General features: G+C 35.3%; 1 protein-coding gene across 1 annotated transcript in view; it reads right to left on the minus strand.

The window, feature by feature from the left end:
- Nucleotides 1-21,524, minus strand: part of PIGK (phosphatidylinositol glycan anchor biosynthesis class K) — a 101,178-nt gene that overhangs the window by 42,877 nt on the left and 36,777 nt on the right. Inside the window, 2 exon segments of the mRNA XM_049771783.1 lie at nt 12,933-13,017; nt 18,648-18,820. Coding sequence (XP_049627740.1) covers nt 12,945-13,017; nt 18,648-18,820 — 246 coding nt within the window. The 3' untranslated portion in view covers nt 12,933-12,944.

Here is a 21,524-nt window from a genome sequence, read left to right on the forward strand (position 1 = left end):
TCAGATTCTTTGTTTTATTTTTGTTTTTGAGGCACACATGGCAGCACTCCAGTGTTACTCCTGACTCTGCACTCAGAAATTACTCATGGAAGGATTAGAGGACCATATGGAATGATGGGGATTGAACCTGGTTCGACTTTGTGCAAGGCAAATACCTATTGTGCTATATTGCTCTGGCTTCTTCAAAGTATCAAATTTTGTAAGTTTAAAAGTAATAAATGTTTCAGGGTGAGTTTTTTTTTATTAATCAAGCTATCTTCAAAACTCATCTTCAACAATATTAAAGCCTTCTCTATCAGCAACAGTCCCCATTTTGTCCTTTACATATAGATGTATTTAGTTGCGTTTTGATCATATAATGTACCAGCACCATCCCTTCTCCAGTGTTCATTTCCCACCCCAGATACTCACTTACCTACCCCCACCCCCAAACTGCCTCTTTGACAGACACTTTTTCTCTCTCTGTCTCCTTTTTTTCTTTTAGGCACTGTAGTTTGCAATACTGTTACTGAGGGGGTATCATGCATATTGCTTTACATCATTTAAATTTCTTGTTCTTGTTCAGACGATTATTGTAAGAGTGTTTCCTTCTCTGACTTAACTGCACTTCCCATTCATCATTTCTATTTTCTTTGGGTATTATTCTCATACTATGAGGTGTTTTTTGCTTGTTTGTATCTTTCAGATGAATGTAATGTGATCATTCTTTGCCAATCCCTCTCCCTCTGACTCACTTCACTCAGCATTATACTCTCCAGGTCTATCCACACATAAGCAAATTTTATGACTGCATTTTTCCCAATAGTTGCATAGTATTCCACTGTGTGTAACACAGTTTCTGTATCCATTCATCTGTTCTCAGGTATTTGGGTTGTTTTCAGATTATGGTTATTGTGAATAGTACTTCAGTGGACACAGGAGTGCAGACACCTCTTCTGCATTGTGTTTTCATGCTCCTAGATTATATTCCCAGGATTGTTAGGTTGAATGAAAGCTCAATTTCTAGGTTTTTGAGGAATATCTACATTGTTTTCCATAAAGGTTGAATTTGTTGACATTCCTAGCAACCCCTTTTATGTTCTAATCAATTGCCTCAATTTATCTACCTACTGATCATCACAAGTAAAGTCCTAGATTGATTTTTTCCCCCACCACTTCCCTGTTGAACCAACCACCAATTCCTTCATTGTCAACTTGTCATTCAGACAATTAATTTATTTGGGCTGGAGCGATAACACAGTGGTAGAATGTTATGCCTTGCACACGGCCAATCCGGGACGAACCTGGGTTAGATTCCGGGCATCCCATATGGTCCCCCAAGCCAGGAGCAATTTCTGAGCGAAGAGGCAGGAGTAAACCCCTGAGCAACACTGCTGGGTGTGACCCAAAAGCCAAAAAAAAATGTTATTTAAACCCAACTAAATAGATTTTTACCATCTTGAAAACAAAATTCAATACTTATTTTTATAACAACATTTACTATATTTAATCAATGTCTGCTGAATAATTTATGAGTATTATATGATTTATAATAACAATAAATTTGAGACTATTTTATATGAAATTTTTGGTTAATATCTACATTCAGTTAGATGCAGATCAAAAATAAAAAATAAATTAAAAGAATTTATTACATATAAAAAAGAGTTCTACCAAGATGTTGAAAATAACACACTGAATGGTAGAAAAACTTTAGATATTGTGTATCTGAGAAAGGATCTATAATAACAGTACCTAAATACTACAACTCAATAGTAAAAAGACAAATAATAAAAATTTCCTTCTCATCAAGTAAATTTCTAAATGAAACTGATGTATGTTTATTCATTTTACTGTCTTTGCAATGAAAAAGAATATAGTGTCTGCAGAGTATAATTTGGCACCAGTGACTTCATTCTGTTAAGGCAACAACAATTTTAATAAGTATCTGAAAAATAATAAAGTAATTCTGAGTTTAAGCATAAATATAAAAGAGACATCTCATTGTTTATTACATATAGGTAATATAATAGTATGAAGGATAGAATACATTTTATTCATACAATGTCTTTTGGTCAATATGGAACCTACAAATACATTGAAAATGTAGCAAGAGTGATTTTCTTTAGTGAAAAGTAGTTGTAAGAAAAAAAAATACCCCCCCCTCTCTCTCTCTCTGTCTCTCTCTGTCTCTCTGTCTCTCTCTCTCTCTCTCTCTCTCTCTCTCTCTCTCTCTCTCTCTCTCTCTCTCTCTCTCTCTCTCTCTCTCACACACACACACACACACACACAGGAATGCTCAAAGAGAGAAAAAAAGGAAAAAAAAGAAAAATATTCCAAATATATTTCTACATTAACATTTTTATCTGAACCATTTTAAAGTAAGGTGCAGTAATCATAGTCCATATTTAAACATTTAAGTGATCATAAAGTATGCATACATTTGAAAACAATTTTGTTTTTTGCAATTTAAGTATTATGGACATATATCAGCTTCATATGCAAAATATGATTTGACATATGCATACAATGCAAAACAAAATTTTAACTATAGTTTTCATGTTGTCTTAGCACTTTTAAAAGTCTGCGATTTAAAATTATTGCTTACAGGCCTCATACTATACACATTCCTGTGACTTTATAACTGGAAATCTCTTCTTCTTGATCCCTTTTAGTCCACTTACCAAACCTCTTCCACTCTAGTAACTACTCTTTGTTCTCTGTATCTATTTTTGTCTTCTTTTTTTCTCAGAACCCTCATGTAACTAAAATCATACTTGTCATTTTTATTTATTTTATTTCATTTCTAGATATTTCATTGATCTTATTTTACCCAACATAATGCCCCAAGTCTATCATGTCATTGCAAAAGATAAGACTCCATTTTTCTTTTTGTGGCTGCATAGCATTCCAACATGCAAGTGTGCACAGCATCTTGCTGATAGAGACACCTCCCCAACTGTGCTTAAGATTGCAGGGGCAGTGCTGGAGAGATAACACAGCAGTAGAGCATTTGCCTTGCATGTCCAGGACAGATGGTGGTTCGAATCCAAGCATCCCACATGGTCCTAAGCCTGCAGGAGTAATTTCTGAGCACAGAGCCAGGAGTAACTCCTGAGCGTCACTGGGTATTACCAAAAAAAAAAAAAAAATTGCAGGGGCAACTACAAGTTATAGCAGACTCAGTTGGCAATTTAGTACTGCTTGAGCCTAACATTACTGGGGACCACTATGGCCACCGTGTGGTGGCTGGGAACACAAGAGCTATAACCAATGGAGGTAATGAAGAAGGAAGTTAGGATCTCACACAGGGCCAGAAATCAAGCTTGGAGGTCTGAATATACATTCCATCTCTCTGAGTTATCTCCCCAGCTTCTCACACATTTTTTTTTTACCATTCATTTGTTCAGAGATCTGCAGATCATCTCCATTTCTTGGCTATTAAAAACAATACTGCGGGGCCAGGCGGTGGCGCTGGAGGTAAGGTGCCTGCCTTGCCTGCGCTAGCCTAGGACGAACCGCGGTTCGATCCCCCAGCATCCCATATGGTCCCCCAAGAAGCCAGGAGCAACTTCTGAGTGCATAGCCAGGAGTAACCCCTGAGCGTCACAGGGTGTGGCCCAAAAAACAAAAAACAAAAACAAACAAAAAAAAAACAATACTGCAATGAACATAAGGATATATAAAACTTTTCTGATCAGTGTTTTCATTTTGTTTGATAAATATCTTGGGCAGTATAGTCCCCCGTCCAAGAAAAGCAAAATCAATGGATCATAAGATAGCTTTATTTCTAACATAAAAAATTATTTTATTTATTTTAATTTATTTTAGGCACCATAATTTACAAGATTAATTATTAATAACAGCAGGGTTTCATGCAAAAATACAACCCTCCACCCTCCACTATCAGCTTCTCTTCATCACTGTCCCAGTATCATTCCCATCCCCCTTCCCTCCATTGTCTTTTATTCACCTCTAATTCCAACAGTGATTTAAAAAAAAACAAAGCCCCGTTCTCAGAGTCAAGTGCTTTGGAGTATTATTTCCTTATTTGTTCTTGTAGCATTATTCATAATAGTCAAAATTACGGAACCAACCCAAGTGTCCAAGAACAGATGATGGGATAAAGAAACCAGGCATACATCAGAAAACTACTAGTCTATAAGAAAAGATGATGCCAAAGAGCCTGAGTAAAACCCTTGCCTTGTACAAGACTCACCGAGGTTCAATTTCTGACACTACAATTGGTATTCTAAGCCTCATGAGGAGGGAGCTTTGAGTGTTACTAGGTGTGTCACCCTAGAAGGAAAAGGAAAGGGAAAGGGGAAGGGAAGGGGAAGGGAAGGAAAGGCATTTGCTGCTATGTGGATATGGACAGAACCTCTATACTGCTTCTTAATACTAACCCTATCAACTTATGCTTCCACCAGTTATGCACAAGGATTTTCTTTCTCTACATGTCTTGTTTTGCCAACACTTGTTATTTTGTCTTGTTTTTGTTTGTTTGGTTTGGTTTGGGGGCCACACCCGGTGACGCTCAGGGGTTACTCCTGGCTGTGCATTCAGAAATCGCTCCTGGCTTGGGGGACCATATGGGACACCTGGGAATCAAACTGCAGTCCATCCTATGCTAGCGTGCGCAAGGCAGATGCCCTGTGGCTTGCACCACTGCTCCAGCACCTTCTTCTTGTTTTTATTTATTTTTTATAATAGCCATCTGACAGCTATGAAATGACATTTCAGTAGGATCCTAATTTGTATTTTCCTGATTGAAAATTGTGGTGTATTTACTTAATGCAACACTGGCTAGCTATTAAAAATGATGAAAGCCTGCTTTAAACAACATGAATAAAACTTAAGGTGGTTATGTCATAAGCAAAATAAACCAGAAAGTAAAAGATAATTACTAGATGGTTTCTCTCATGTAGGGAATAGAAGAAACCAAAACAAATGAACAAATCACAACAAAAATAATGCTATTTCTGCAGAAAGTATAATTGCCAGAGGAGGGAGATAAGGAAAGAAGAGAGAAATCATGGAAACAGTGATCGAACTTGAGTGGTGCTAGTGAGTATGGCAAAGCTTATATATACATATATGGGTCAAAACTATATTCTCAAAATGTTTATAGCACTGCAAACCAATAATAACACTTTAAAAAAAATTGGGGCTAGAGATATATTTCGACTGACTGAACACACATTCTTCATGTAGGAAACCCAGATTTACCCTTAGTATTATTAAAAGGCTCCTAAACTCCTAAGAATAATCCCTAAGCACAGAGCTGGGAGTAGCCCTTGAGCATCACTGGTTGTGGCTCAAAATCTAGAGTGATAGTACAGCAGGCAGGATGTTTGCCTTACACACAGCTAATTTAGGTCCAATCCCCAGTACCTGATACAGTCCCCTGAGCCCCCCCAGGGAGGAATGGTCTCTTAGTGTAGAGTCACAAGTAAGCCCTGATCATTGCCCGGTATTGCCCCAAACCCAAAAATAAAAGTAAAATAAAGATGAAAAAATGTATATTCTTAGTAATTTAAAGACATTTAAAAAGTCAAAGAAAAATTCACAAGAAATATTTTTTGGGGGGGTAAAAGGTGGTGTTTTGGGCCATACCCTGTGATACTTGAGGCTTACTCATGGCAGTATTCTGGAACCATATGAATTACCGGCGATCAGATAAGTCAATTGTATTCAAGACAAGTGCCTTCATATCTGTCACATTTCTCCAGCCCTTCTATATAAAATATTTTTAAATTGTTTATGTTGTTTTCATTTATTTTTATTTAGGCACAGTGATTTACAAACCTATTCATGATTAACCTATTCTGACATACAATGTTCCAACACCAGGCCCTTCACTAGTGTCCATTTCCCTGCACCAATACATATGAAATCTTAATTAATTAAAGAAATAATTAAAGAATTTCTTTAATTAAAGAAATAATGGCTGGGTTTTTTTAACTAGCAGTATTTCACAAATTAAAATAATTATGTACTTTAGTTTTTTTTAGGTTATAATAGAATTTATTCATCACCATTCTAAAAACAGAAAGCTCTGCATTAGGGTGCCAGAACAATTGAGGAAAGTTGTCTTTAGAGTTGCATAATTCTCCTATCTCACATGGGGGAAGGGGCCTAAGAGCTCTATTAAGTGATTTTTTTTTATTTTAATTTTAAAGTTTTCAAAAGACTTTAATTCATGCAAAGTATATTCCCTGACCATAATGAAATTAAACCATAAATCAACTTTAGGAAACACCACAAAATTTTCTAAATATTTAGATACTAGAATACACTTCTAATCCATGGTAAAAAGAAAGGAGGTTTCCAAAAAAATAAGAAAATGATCTAAATATTTTCAGCAAACATTTAAAGAGAAGTTCACAGTTTAAATATGTATATATGTATGTATTATGTATGTATTTAAAATAAGCACTCTCCATTCAATAATACTTTCCTAAAAGAATTTAGAAAAGAGTCAATAAACCCCAATTAAAAAAAAAAAAGTAAAATAGAATGTTTAGGATCCAGACAGATAATATATTGGGTAGAGCACTTGCCTTGTATGTGATTCAGTTTCAATCACTGGTATCCCAAATAATGCCCTCCCCACCAGCACTGCCAGAAGCAAAAACATCTACACTTTGCTAAGTACAGAGCCATAAACATTCCCACTTCTTTCTTTGTACTCATATGTTTAATCTACAAAAAAGTTTGATTTAAATTTTCTTAATTTGTCTTACTGTATTTTATAATGGCCATTAAACCTTATTGCACTAACTCTAGACCTACATGTAATATAATATAATATCCATCTTTTGTCTCATTGCCTTTTTAGTTGGAAGATTACTTCATCAGACATGACAACAGTTGTACCTGTTCTGTCTTTTTTTGGTTGCTTTAGAATGCCGAATGTTCTATTCATTTTGGTTCTATTCTTTGATTCTGCTTATGTGGTGCTCAGGAAACTCCAAGGGTACAACACAGTAATGCTCAGGGATCCAAGAGATCCAAGAGATCAAGAGATCTGGTGCCAGAGATCAAACTATGGTCAGTAGTATACAAGGCAGACACCTTTATCCTTACATTATCTCACTGGCCTGGACTTCTTTCTTTATAGGAACCATATTCAAAGGTCTTCTAATGAGCTAGGTCACTACCAGTAATACATACTGCTTATGCCCAGTAGTTGGGAATGGCTTAGTCTACAGCAGCATACAATGCCAGGGAAATTTTTCAGGCCCTCACACATGCTAGACATGTGATCTGTCACGAGCTATAGCCCCAATCCCAAATAGGAAAAAAAATTTAGTATCTTTAGTCTCCATGGTGCAGCATTGCTTGTATTCAAATAACACCTTTTGTGTTATCTTGGACTTGTTTCGCTGTATTTAATTAAGACTCCCTAAATTAGATAAGATTTGTTATGACAACTCTTTTCCTTTGTTAACTCTTTTCTTTCTTAACATTTGCACTATGGATACTTGCATTTTCTTTAAGAAACACACTTTATTTTAATAGCACAATATTTTTGTTTATATGTGTGTCACTTTTCTTTACTTTTCTCAGCAGGTGAAATAGTCACCTTAGTATTGCAATTCTCTTTTGTTTCTATGGCCTCGAGAGTGAGAAAGAGGAACACAACTGATCACAGGACTACAAGCAGGGGACTGGCCAGGTACAGTTCAGAAGTAAAAATTCATGCCGCTTCACAGCCTGGTATCACTCCCATCTCCAGTTCCTCCCAGGAGACCACCTCACCATATCTGCTTCTAGGCAGGAAATGGAAGTCACACTATTCTCTGAGAACAGGAGGAGGGGAATTCTAATTCAGCTGCTCTGAGCCTACAATACCAGGAGCTACTGTGTTATTTTGTCTTGCTTTTTGTCCCAGAGCCCAGGTCGCCAGTTGGGCAGGTAGTCTTTCAGCTCCAATTGAAAGACGAACTGTTTCTTCTATAGTCTTGTCCTTCCTCCTGCTAGATCAGCTGAGCCTACATTAATGAAAGTTGGTAGATTGAGTCATCCCTTTTTGTTCTGTTTTGTTCCATCAAAAAAGAAAAGAAGTTGCATGGTGTTTCAGGCAAGCCAGTCTATGCAAGAAAGTGATTTCTTTCTATGATATGAAGTTGATTTTCAGTTGTAACTGAGCAGGGAGATTTGCTTGACAGAATCTATGCTTCCATTAAACTTTGGAAGTTCTTCTGCTTTAAACTGTTGTATCTTCAAAACTATATATATCCTTTTTAAAGCCAACTATTCATAGATCCAAAGTTTTTTGTCCTGACCCTTATACAAAGTGCCAAGTCAATATTCCAGGTGTTCTCCATTAATTATTACTTAAGGAACTTTGCCTGCTATGGCATTTTTTCACTTGGATTTTAGCTCCTCAGGCATTATTTCTCTCCAGATTCCCCTGTTTTGAGACAACTATGTCTTTCTATTGAGAGCCACTGTTCAGTAATAGATTCCCACATAACTTTCTGTCTCAGAGAAAAAAACATCTGCACTAGAAACTAGAGCAGTGGCACAAGCAGTAGGGCATCTGCCTTGCACACACTAACTTAGGATGGACCGTGGTTTGATCCCCCGGTGTCCCATATGGTCCCCCAAGCCAGGAGCTATTTCTGAGTGCATAGCTAGGAGTAAGCCCTGAGCATCACTGGTTGTGGCCCAAAAACAAAAAACAAACAAAAAACCATTTACAATAGGGTTCAATGACAAAATTCCCTGTAAAAGCATATTTGGATCAAGGTGTACTGTGTTGGCTTGTATTGGTTATAGAAGAGCAATCCCACCCACTCATATTTTTGAGAAGAGGTGCTGGGGCCACTCCCAGTGGTGCTGGAAGGGGCATGCTAGCCACCCATCTGGCTCCCTGAGCTCTACCAAAAGTAATCCCTCAGCGCAAAGCCAGTACCACTGAGTACCACTGATTGTGGCAACACCCTCAAAAACGATTCTTAAAAAAGTATTCAAATTAAAATGAAATTGATCAAATTCACTGAAAAAAAATTCTGTAACAGAAACTAAAGATATAGTATAGGGGATAGGGCACTTGCAATGCATGTGGTCAGCACTGTTTCAATTCCTAGCACATCTTCAAGCATGGCAGGAGCTATGCCTGAGCACAAAGCAAGAATTAAGTCCTGAGCACTCCTAGGTGTAGCCCAAATACACCCCTGCCAAATTCCACAACAATATACTTGCATGCTTCTCCTAGTGAATGCATAGTCAAAATAATATGTGATAATTTCATTAAAGAAAGAGAAAAATCTAGAACATCACTGAAATATGACAAGAACTTTGTATATCTGATTGAGATAGAAAGATTGAGTCATGTTGATAGATTAATGCATCCAGGGCTCAAATAAAAATCAGTAATATAGTTTTGTTTCATAAAGAAACAGGTCTTCTTCCTCAAACAAATATTTTATTATATTATCAGATATGGTCACAATCAAACTCTTCAATCATCTTTATTCTTATGAGAATTAAATCATGAAATAAGCATTTAAAATTACATTTCTAAATAAATAATTATTTATCTATTATAGATAACTACATATCTATATTTTTAAATGATATGGTCTATAACTATTTATTACATTGCTAGATAAACTTAATTTTCAGATTTTAGGTTATTTGGTTTTATTTAAAAACTATGAATGGAGCTAATGACAGTACAGTGGACAAAAGGGTGACCCAGGCTCAATCCCCAGCACCCCACATATATACTTCAAGTCCTATCAAGAGTAATACCTGAATGCAAAGCCAGGAGTATGCCTTGAGCATAGCCAAGTGTTGCCCAGAAACAAACAAAAACAAACGAGCAAAAAAAAAAAAATCACAAAATTTCAAATATTAATTAGTCCTAAGAAAAAAATCATAGTATTTAAGACATTTAAAATGGATGCTCCTCAAATCATATCACTCATAAAAGATACTGCTAACAAAGATGTCAGTGCCTATCCCTCGACTGGTTCATTTTGCCCAAAATTAAACTTAAAGGTAGTTTAAAGCTAGTATTATGATGTCAGAATTGGTATTTTAAGGCTCATAATCTGCAATCATGATGATTTAAAAATGTTTAATAAGATAAAACTGCAATTAACCAAAGCATAAAGTCCTGAAATAAAGTTGTAAAATATGAATATTACAGGAAAGTATGGGAAGCACTGTATAACAATAACTCCTGCCACAATGAGATATGTGGCATGATTGATAAAAATTCAAATCAAGTACATAGAGCTACTGTAGTACAACAAATAAAGATCACAGCATCCTCACTATACATTTTGCTTGGAAAAAAAATCAACAGTTGACTATGATGGCTTTCACATGTACTCTTAAAAAGGCTTTGATAAAATAAGTTCATTTTATATACATTATCTCCAACCCTCACAATAACAATATCTAAGTTTCATAAAGACTTAATAATGTGTCTGACGACATAAAGCAAGGAGCAAATCCAAACTTTGAATTTAAATATACTCATCTCCATTCACTTATCTCTACTAAATCATATTGTTTTAAAATTCCTTCTAGAATTAGAAGGGGTGATTTCACAATATCTTATTTGTAGGCTACTTGAAAAACAAGTAATTTGGCATATCACAATTTCAACGAAAATGATATAGTTACATAGACTTCTCCCTCTTCAATGGTTATAATCCTTATTAATCATATATGTCAATTTTTAAAAACTAATTCATTTTTCCACTAATAACATAACTAAAAACTTTAATCATAAATAACTTCACAGACATCTAACACTTAAGATGTTTCGAATTATACCTTCAATTTCTTTTAATTATTTAGTATGCAAGCTTCTTAAACTTTAGTTTGTATTCCTAATTTCATAAAATAGGCCAGAAGGTCAATGATTCAAAAAGATCCTAAAGATTTACCTACTTTATAGTGAAAATTCCTTACCATTAGGTTTATTAAAGCATGGAAACATAGAAAGAACATATTTTTTTTACCATTTTTTAAACTGATAATTCAATACCAAAGTCTTTTCTTCTTCTATCAGTGACCTGAAGAAACAAATACCCTGATTTATGTGAAGGTAAACCTCTACCTTCAGTATTTAAAAAAAAAAAATTCTTTTGCATCTACATCCATGTAATTCTACTGCCACCTTCTGGCATAAATTAACTTCCAATTTCCTTACAGCACCACAAATGAGAACCCTCCAAATAGGAAACAGTACTTTTAAAAAGTAAAATGATCAAAAGTATATTGAAAATAGTACTTTTAAAAAGCAAAATGACCAAAATTACTGAGAATAGGATTCTGGCAATAATTTTATTGTAGATGATACATATTCTATCAATAATGATATATAAATTTAAATTCAAAAAATTAGAAATAACTCTTAGTAACCTTATTAGCTGCAGTTATTATTTCCATTTTATAGTTAAGAAAATAAAAGAAAATAAATCACAGAAGTCAAGTCTGTTCCCAAGGTTCTAAAGCTGGTAATGACAGACTATGAATTTAGAAGCTGAATGACTCCAATTACCCTGCTTTTGATTTATTATATTGTAATATCCTCAATCTAGTCAGATAACAGACATTAATTAAATTTTTTCCTCATTTAGAATAGTGAAGATTAATTTATCAGAATAGAGCAATGATATTTCAATAAGAAAGAGACCGAGAGAGTCACAAAACAGAGATTGAAAACTCAAAGTTTCTATAATGCAATTTTCCATTAAATTCCCTAAACAACATAATGAATCACACTCTAAAGTTCTAGCATACTAATACTATAGTAACATTTTTAGATTTATAGTTTAGTGTTTAAATTGAAATAAGCTGATACTATTTTAAATATTAATAAAAACAAGTTGAAAATCACTTTCCGTAATAAACTTATTTATGAATGTATCTTCAGAGAGCTTTAACTTAATCAGATAAAGTACTATATTTTATTCTATTATTTATATACACTGATTTCTTATAAGTCATTAGCTAAATGAATTTATGTGCTTGTTAATTGTATGAGTGAATTTAATCATTTTTTTAAAAAGCACATTATTATGAAACCATAAAACATGTATTCACATGAAGAATTATAAAATGTACAAATCAATGTTAATTTCACTATATCTATAAATCAAGTCATTACATATAGTTTATGCTATGAAATTCTAAACAATGAGGTCTTGGATAACTGGTCACTAAAACAAAAACGCTAATAGGCTGAGTGAATTAAGTGAGAGAGAGAGAGAGAGAGAGAGAGAGACACGCAGAATGGTCTCACTCATCTATGGGTTGTCAGAAAAATGAAAGACATTCTTGCAATAATTTTCAGAGACAAAAGAGAGGAGGGCTGGAAGTTACAGTCCACTTCATGAACCTCACCACAAAGAGTAATGAGTTTAGTTAGAGAAATAATTACATTGCGAACTATTCTAACAATGAGAATGTATGAAGGAAATAGGAAGCCTGTCTAGGGTACAGGTGGGGGCAGGGTGGGGAGAAGGGATATTTGGGACATTGGTGGTGGAAATGTTGCACTGGTGATGGGGTGTCCTCTTATATGACTGAAACCCAATCATAATGATGTTTGTAACCAAGGTGTTTAAATAAAAAATATTATTTTAAAAAATACTATAAAATGCTGCTACTGTTTTATAATATAAAAATTGACCAACTAATATCTTTATAATAATAAAGAAATACAAGTAAGAATCATTTGGAATTACAGAGGATTATGTACAGAAGGAGAAATGCTCTCTATCTAAGCTAGGGTGAATGTAGAGTTCAAAAAAACTTCCAAATTGTAGTGATTTACTTTAGGCAATTATCACTGAATCATCTGATGACGAACTTCCATAGTCTTAACTATTCTTCACATGCATAATACATACATCAAATTTTTTATTTAATTTGCCTTTAAGAATTACAAATAGTATAGGGACCAGAGAGATACAGCACAGCACGTAGGGCTCTTACCTTGCATATGTCTGACCAGGTTTGATTTCCACATTTCTTATGGTCTCCAGAGCCGGCCAAGAGTAATTCCTAAGTGCAGAGATAGGAGTTACTCCTGGGCAAACAAACAAACAAAAATAATAAGCATGAAAGGATGAAGAACAACAATTGTTCAGAAGGTAAAGTGATTTTGGAAAATAGTTTTAGAGTTTCTAATGAAATTAAAGATAAATATATTTCCCTTTTTTTTTTTTTTTTTTTTTGGTTTTTCACCCGGTGACACTCCGGGGTTACTCTGGGCTATGTAATCAGAAATCGCTCCTGGCTTGGGGGACCATACGGGATGCCTGAGGATCAAACCGAGGTCTGTCTTGGGTCAGCCATGACCACTGCTGTGCTATTTCTCAGGCCTCACATTTCCATATTATATAGCAAATCTAGGTATCTACTCCAGTAAAGAAACACTATACTTGTTTTCAGTGGCATTATTCATAACTGCCAAAAACTGAAAAGGAAAACAAATGTCCCTCTACTGGTGAGCAGAGAAATAGATCACAAGTATCAATAGGAACCAATCTTAAATGTATTATGATTACAAAAGAAAGCAAATTCAAAAAGATACACAGGGCAAGAGCAATAGTAGAAGACTATCATCTGCATGACTCTTAAAAAAGAAAAATCCCTGGAATGACGCAATAAAGGTGGTTTCTCAGGAACACAGGGAAGAGAATGGATTACAGGGCATAAGGACATTTCTAGTGTTATCAGGTTTTCAGAGTGATTATTCAAGTCTATGCATTGGTCAAACCCAGAACTATGCACTAAAGAGGTTGATTTTACTGTAAGCACATTGTATTTTAAAAATTTATAAAAAATAATTATAATTACCAACAACAATTGATTCTCAAAATATGTATGTATAAAAATCAAAACAGAGTTTTAAGATACATGCTTAGAAGATAAAACTAAAATTAAAATCAAGAGGTAAACTACTTAAAAGCTGGTAGAGGGGTCAGTACATAGTACAAGTGATAAGGTCCTTGCTTTGCATGTGGCAGACCCAGGTTCTATTCTCGGCATCCCATAAAGTCCCCTAAGCCTGCCAGGAATGATTCCTGAGAACAGAGCCAGGAGTAATCCTTGAGTACTGCTGGGTGTAGCCCGAAAAGCCCCAGAAAGTTGGAATAAAAGTTAACTTTAAGGGACAGAGAAAGGGTAGAGATTGGGAATGAAGAATAAGGAAGATCAAGGGACTTTTCCAATATGTAAACAATTTTGTTTTGATTTTCTGGGGGCAAGTTGCTTTGTGACAGTTCATTAAGCTATGTTTATATTTCATATCCTTTTAAAATAGAAATACAAGAAACTCAGGCTAAATTTAAAAAAAAAGAATACAAGAGAAAAATTATTTTTCTTTTAGATTCTTTTTTTTTGGGGGGGGCCACACCCAGCAGTGCTCAGGGGTTACTCCTGGCTGTCTGCTCAGAAATAGCTCCTGGCAGGCACGGGGGACCATATGGGACACCGGGATTCGAACCAACCACCTTTGGTCCTGGATCGGCTGCTTGCAAGGCAAACGCCGCTGTGCTATCTCTCCAGGCCCTTTTCTTTTAGATTCTTGACTTTACTATCAGATATGTGGCTTTAGGAAATTTTCTGAATCTTACTCTCAATTAAGTTTGCAAAATGACAAAAATTGGAGGATTGAATGGTAATACAGTAGATAGGACATTCATCCTACACATGGCCAACCCAGGTTTAATCCCTAGCTCCTCATAAATGTTTGTGCACATTCTAGCCCCTACACAGCAGGAAAAGCAAAAAAAGAAATGACTAATAAGACAGGGAGGGAGAAGACGGCTGCTTGCATTTCTGATTGATTTCTAGATTTTGATGCCGGTCACTGACAGAAGTCTGCCCTTGGTTCCTTATAGCACAGAATAAAGTAAAAAAAAAAAAAGTCTATAGGAAAATAAGGAAAAGACAGATTTTATTTACAACCTAACAGTCCTATCTAGTACTATATATAAAGTATGATGGACTTAGGAAAGGGCTTAAAATATGATGACTGTGCAAGTAACTGACTGATATTTGGCCTCTTGTTCAAGGTGGGTACTTTTTACATCAACATAGCTGTGCTCACCCTTCTGTTAGAGGTCTGTGAATAATCTATAAGAATCCAATCCTCTCAGCAACAGTATTGCAAGCCATAGTGCCTAAGAGAAAGGAAAAGTACCTGCCATAAAGGCAGGCTGGGTAGACAGTAGGGGTGGGGGAGGTTAGGGGGGAAGGGACTGGGGATGCTACGAACCTAGTGAAGGGATTAGTGTTGGAACATTGTATGCCTGAAATCATTAATGCCTCAATTATTAATAACTTTGTAATTCATGATGATTCAATAAACAATAAAAAGTTTTTAAAAAGAATATCACAGGGGCTGGAGAAAGACTCTGTGAGTAGGATGTTTGCCTCATATGCAATCAACACGGGTTTAAACCCACTATCCCATATCAAGTAGTAATTCCTGAAACAGAATAACCCCACACATGACCCAAAGATACACAAACAGCAACTAAAAATTTCACAGAAACTACAGAAAAAAATAATACAAAATTTGCCACAAAACAAACAAACAAAAAAAAAATAAAGAGTATCCAGCCTCCAGGGAACTGCTAGACTCAAAAAAAAAGTTTACTTGCTTCAAACTACTATAAGGATGAAAAACATTCTAATAAAACATAATAAATAACAAATATTCATAAATAGAACATGACCAAATTCAGAGCCTAAAGTAAAAGTCTATTTACATTTTAATAAAGTTGACTAACATAAAAAGTAGGTAACTGAAGCTAGAGGCAAAGTACAGGGTTACATGCCTTGATGCAAAGGCCCTGTCACTACAAGGCATCCCCAAAATGTCCCTGAGTCTACTTGGCCAAGAATCACTGGACCTCAAGTTCCAAGAGTACCACTGGGGGAGCCCCCTCACCCTTAGAAAAGTAGTTGCTTATTTGCAACTTATATTCCTAGATTCTTGGCAATGCCTAGAGAAGATAAATTTCTATTCCTTGGGGTTTTTGTTTGTTTGCTGTGTTTTGACCACACCCAGCAGATTCAGGTGTTACTCCTGCCTCTTTTCTCAGAAATTACTTATAGCAGTATATAGGGGACTATATGGTATGCCAGGGATCAAACCCAGGTTGATGCAAGCAAATTTTTTTTTGGGGGGGAGCTATACCCAGCGGTGCTCAGAGGTTACTCCTGGCTGTCTGCTCAAGAAATAGCTCCTGGCAGGCACGGGGAACCATATGGGACACCGGGATTTGAACCAACCACCTTTGGTCCTGGATCAGCTGCTTGCAAGGCAAACGCCACTGTGCTATCTCTCCGGGCCCATCAGGCAAATATTCTACCTGCAGTACTTTGACTGCAGCTTCCAGATTCCTACATTGTGTAACCTAAAATGGGCTTATATTTTTATAACCACTGCTAGAGGCTACTTCCCCTATATAATAAGAACACAACACTGGTAATGTATGTAATACTGATAGACATATTACTAGACTCCTGAAAGTGCAGCTCTTTGAGGAGGGCAGGCTCAGTATGCATAGTTATCAAAAGTCAACTTTTGGAGACTGGAAAGCTAGTACTAGAGTTAAGGTGCATGCCTTGTATTCAGCTGATGCCAATTCAATCCTGAAACGATGTGGTCTTTTGAGTATTGCTGGGTGTGGTCCAGAAGGTGTCTGAGCTGAATACAGCACTAGAGAACTCTAAGGACTAATAGGATGGTCAGACTAATCCCTAGAACCACAGGGTCCAGGCAAGGGTATGTGAGCATACCCTCGCACTGAACCACTGAATTAGTTGGGTGAGAATCACTGGAGCTTCCAGGGTCCCCCTAGCACTTCTTGGAAGGTACAACTCTGTCTCCTTAAAATCAACAAATATTGGTGATGAAGGAGGTGCCTTATAAAAAATAAATGAGCAAAAGTATAGAATGTAAAAGAAAGAAAACATGTAATCAATAGTACTACCATAGATAAATATATACTTCAGTTTGAAAGGTCAATCTATATAGACTCAGAACAAGCAGTTCAAAATCAAATTATTACAAACCAGGCTTGTTGCAATCACTGCTACCTCATTTGTTTGTGCAAATAAATGTATTACAGTTAGAAACTTGCAGAAACAATGTTGTTATCATTATGTAATTATATCACTAAGTTTCAGAAGACAATTCTGTCATATAGCTACTGTAACTGTATGTACTAATAATTTCATCATTTTTGCTTTTAGTCTAATATAGTAGACTAAAAATATGAAATATGGCTAATCTGAACCAATTTGTTGCACTGATTTTCTAATAGAAGTAACCTTCTAAAAATCATCACTTTAAATGTAATAACGATGATCACACTGACATTTTTAGCCTAAGATTCAGAAAATAAATATTTTAGTCCATAATTTTATTACTAAAATAGTTCATGAGATATCTGATCTTTTATGTATATATTTTTCTCCAAACTCTAACTCATCTTTGCATACAAAAAGTACCTATATTCAATATAATTAGAATAGACTATATAAAAAATATTCTCATTAATTAGTTAATATACCAGTAAACCATCTGTGATATTCTAAATAAAATTATTTACAAAACACTAGAGGGTGCTCTAATTCAATATGACTGGTACCTGACTTTGATGCTTTGAAGAATTTTTTTCCTACATTAAAGATAAACTAAGATCATCTTTAGCACCAACATATATAGCTTTTGAAAAGGAAGCTAATTTATGAGACAAGCCTCTCTCTTTCTCTTTCTCTCTCTCATATACACACATAAATATACATTGGGAGCACTTACTGCTTTTTCTCTCATTACTTTTCATAATGAATTATTAAGTACCCCAAAGAAAATCTGAACAGTGCTACTTACTAGCTTCACTTCAAATTTACTTAAGTTCCAGATAAACTGCTCCAGATTAATGAAATACAATGCTAAAGAAAAGCCAGAAACTCCCAGACTACTCCTAGACTAGGAAAATGACAATCAAAATTATTCAGACTGCCAAAGCCAAAAGAAATTCTAAGCATGTAAGCACTGTGTTTTAAGTATATATTTGGCACCTACCCTCACTTCCCCTCCAGCATTCAACTGCCAGGCATTTATCTATCTGTCAAATTCCTAGAACCCTTATTATACTCTGAATACCAGGCTGCCAGTACTTCCATTCAATGCCTTGTCCTTTGCTATTTCTCACTGCAATAGGTGACAGCACTCACCAGTTAAATTTTATTAATGATTTGAAATATCTGCATATATTACCTATATGTGGAGTTCTAAACCAATACATACACTTCCATCAGATATAAAAGTATGGCCTTTGAGCTAGTCAGTTATAAGAAAAAAATTGGTACTTTTTAGAAAATTCCAATCACTGAGATTTTACTTATACATACAAAGGAATTCCAATGTTAGGTTATATAAAATCTTCAAATCGGGGCAGGAGAGATAGCATGGAGGTAAGGAGTTTGCCTTTCATGCAGAAGTATGGTGGTTCGAATCCCAGCACCCATATGGTCCCCTGTGCCTGCCAGGGGCGATATCTGAGCATAGAGCCAGGAGTAACCCCTGAGCGCTGCCGGGTGTGACCCCCCCCCAAAAAAAAAAAAATCTTCAAATCATCAGACCTACTCAGATAATTTGAAATGGATACCTGCTTTCTATGATTATTGGATCCTGCTGCAAACTAATAGTTTCTGTTGTAATTTCCACTTTCCGTACACTCCCAAAGAAATCAGTTATCAACACACGTTTCGGATCCCTCTGAAAAAGATCAGTGCGATGTCCAGGAGTAGACACACAAAGGCTTTTAGGGCATACCTGAAACTGAAAGGTAAACTTATATTTTACATATATCAATAAATGTATGACAACATATATATGCCATTTTTACTAAGTGTAATTAACATTATATAACATTCTGCCATGCATTTTCAAAGTTCTCTGACTCTAAACAAGTCACTGATACAGATTTGAAATTTATTCTAAACCTAGCGCTCAGGATATATAGACATTTATAAAGACAATATAAGAAGATAATCAGGAGGGTTTAAAATGTACTTTTTAAAGTTGCAAGCTACAAAGTATATTTTTAATCCTCAAATCTCTAAGAACTAACAAACAATATTATGATGACAAAATTGCCTCATTCTGCATCTATATGCACACTGAAGTTCTCAGTAAAAATAGCTTTATTTTGAAATAATGACCATTCATTTAAATTCTTTTTAAATAAAATATTGCTCAATAATCTAACATGTAAAAAAGATGAAAATAAAGTTACCCTTTGTGGCAGAAAGTTGACACTTAAAGTCATCATCCAGATATTCCCTTTAATCTCTTGTTGTGAATCTGTGTATATTAATATATAAATCAAGTAACTTTCTTAGTTAATTCCTGAGGAAAATAACCAAGACACCTCCTGATATTCTACTACCCTGACAAAGTCTAAAAAAAACACCACTTCATCACTACTCAAATTCCACAATGTTTTGTTAATAATATATCTGATATTCCATGTATATTTCCAACAAATGAAGTCAGCAAAACATAAACTATGTGTAGTTCATAGTGTTACTTTTCATAGAGAATCCAAAAGACTAGATAAAATTGTCCTGTTTTCAAAGCTTTGACTGTAGTCAGTGATAAATAAATATAACATGGTAGGAGGAAAGATGGCAGGCTGTATTTTAGAAAAGAATAAGCTCTTGATAGTTTCAAAATATGAGTAAATAGAATGTGGCATTTGGCTATATTTTTAAGATAAAAGAAAATTACAGAAGGTAAATATGGCCAGTCCTAATGAATTTCAGAAGTGTGAAGCAAATGCCTAGTTTTGCAGAAGCACAGGATATATGAAAAAAAAATAAATAAATAAAAACATTGCAAATTTGCTTGTAAGGGCCAGGACACACAGTATTTGCCCATCTGTAAAAACAAGACCAGCTGCAAAGGTGATACTGTTGCAGCAAAAAATTGGGCAAGAGAAGGGCAACTCTCACTTATTAATTCCGTGGTTCCAAACACTGTGCCTAGAACTTGTGGAAACTCCTTTAAGCCTACCAATATTTCGGTTACTATATTTCTACTTCAAACTAAAGTTCAAATAGGGTAAGTAATTTGCCTAACAGCACACTAATATCATTTCTTTCCATCCCTGTGCAAGAAAGCACAGTCCAAGAAAACGCAAGAAATCAGGAAATAAGCTTCAAAGCCAAGAAAAAAAAAAAAAGGTGTGAGGAAGTTTAAGGAAGGATCTTATCAAGCAGGAAGAACAAAGCAGATGCAAGTTTGAAGGAACAATGTAAAAGGTAAAACAACATAAACAAAGATAGAAATTCTAGATGTTTTGAAGTCTTTTTGGGTTTGTAAGTTCTGCTAGGTATCAGCAAAAGAAAACAGCAAAAATACAGTCAAATGAATTTGGGGAATAACTATTCTCTTCTTTGATACCAAAATAATGATACTTCCTCTTTTCATAAAAATCATTTTTTTCTTCAACAATATCTATCATAATGACTTGATTTCCTCAGAAATGTAATAACTTACAGATGCTGAAATTACTGTTTTATTTTATTTTATTTATTTATTTTTAGCTTTTGGGCCACACCCGGTAACGCTCAGGGGTTACTCCTGGCTATGTGCTCAGAAGTCACTCCTGGCTTGGGGGACGCAGGTGGATCGAACCGCGGTCTGTCCTAGGCTAGTGCTGGCAAGGCAGACACCTTACCTCTATCGCCACCGCGCCGGCCCCACTAACTTCGATTTTAAATAAACTTCTTCTTCACTTACAGAATCTCTATACTTTACCAGGTATACACTTATCAGCAAAGGCAATGATAAATTATTATTACAATCTCCATGTCCTTGCAGGCATTCTATTTTTCTGAAGTGTGTAATGCTTTCCTTCTCTCAAACTTCTTCCAAGAAAAATTTCAATCCCTAAAATCTATCTACAGGAACCAAACGTATATTGTCATGTCCTTTCAGACATTCAATGAATATTCACTGAGCATCTACAAATATACCAGGTATTATAGTTCTATAAGTAGTAAGGTATTTAAAGCACAGAATAGTTTGAGAAGCACAAGGTCTCAAGAGAACATCATTTAAAAAATAATTTACAAAGTGGCATTAAAAGCTTAATAAAGAAACATAGCAAGTAATAACATTTAAAAAAAACGACCATTTACCTTTAAAAAAAATCCAAAGGCTTTATATAACAGGTGATAATCCAAGAATGTATTCTCAAATGTTTTGTTTTTGTTTTTTTGTTTTTTTGCTTTTTTGGGACACATTCTGTGACGCTCAGGGTTACTCCTGGCTATGTGCTCAGAAATTACTCCTGGCTCAGAGGACCTATGGGACACTGGGGATCAAACCAAGGTTTGTCCTAGATCAGCCATGTACAAGGCAAATGCTCTATCACTGTGCTATTGCTCTGGCCCCTGTATTCTTAAATTCTTATCACTAGCACTATAAAATGTTTTATAGGCTAAGCTTCATGTCATAATTTCCTGCACCTAAAGTA

This window comes from Suncus etruscus, chromosome 4, assembly GCF_024139225.1.
Source record: "Suncus etruscus isolate mSunEtr1 chromosome 4, mSunEtr1.pri.cur, whole genome shotgun sequence".
NCBI lineage: Eukaryota > Metazoa > Chordata > Mammalia > Eulipotyphla > Soricidae > Suncus > Suncus etruscus.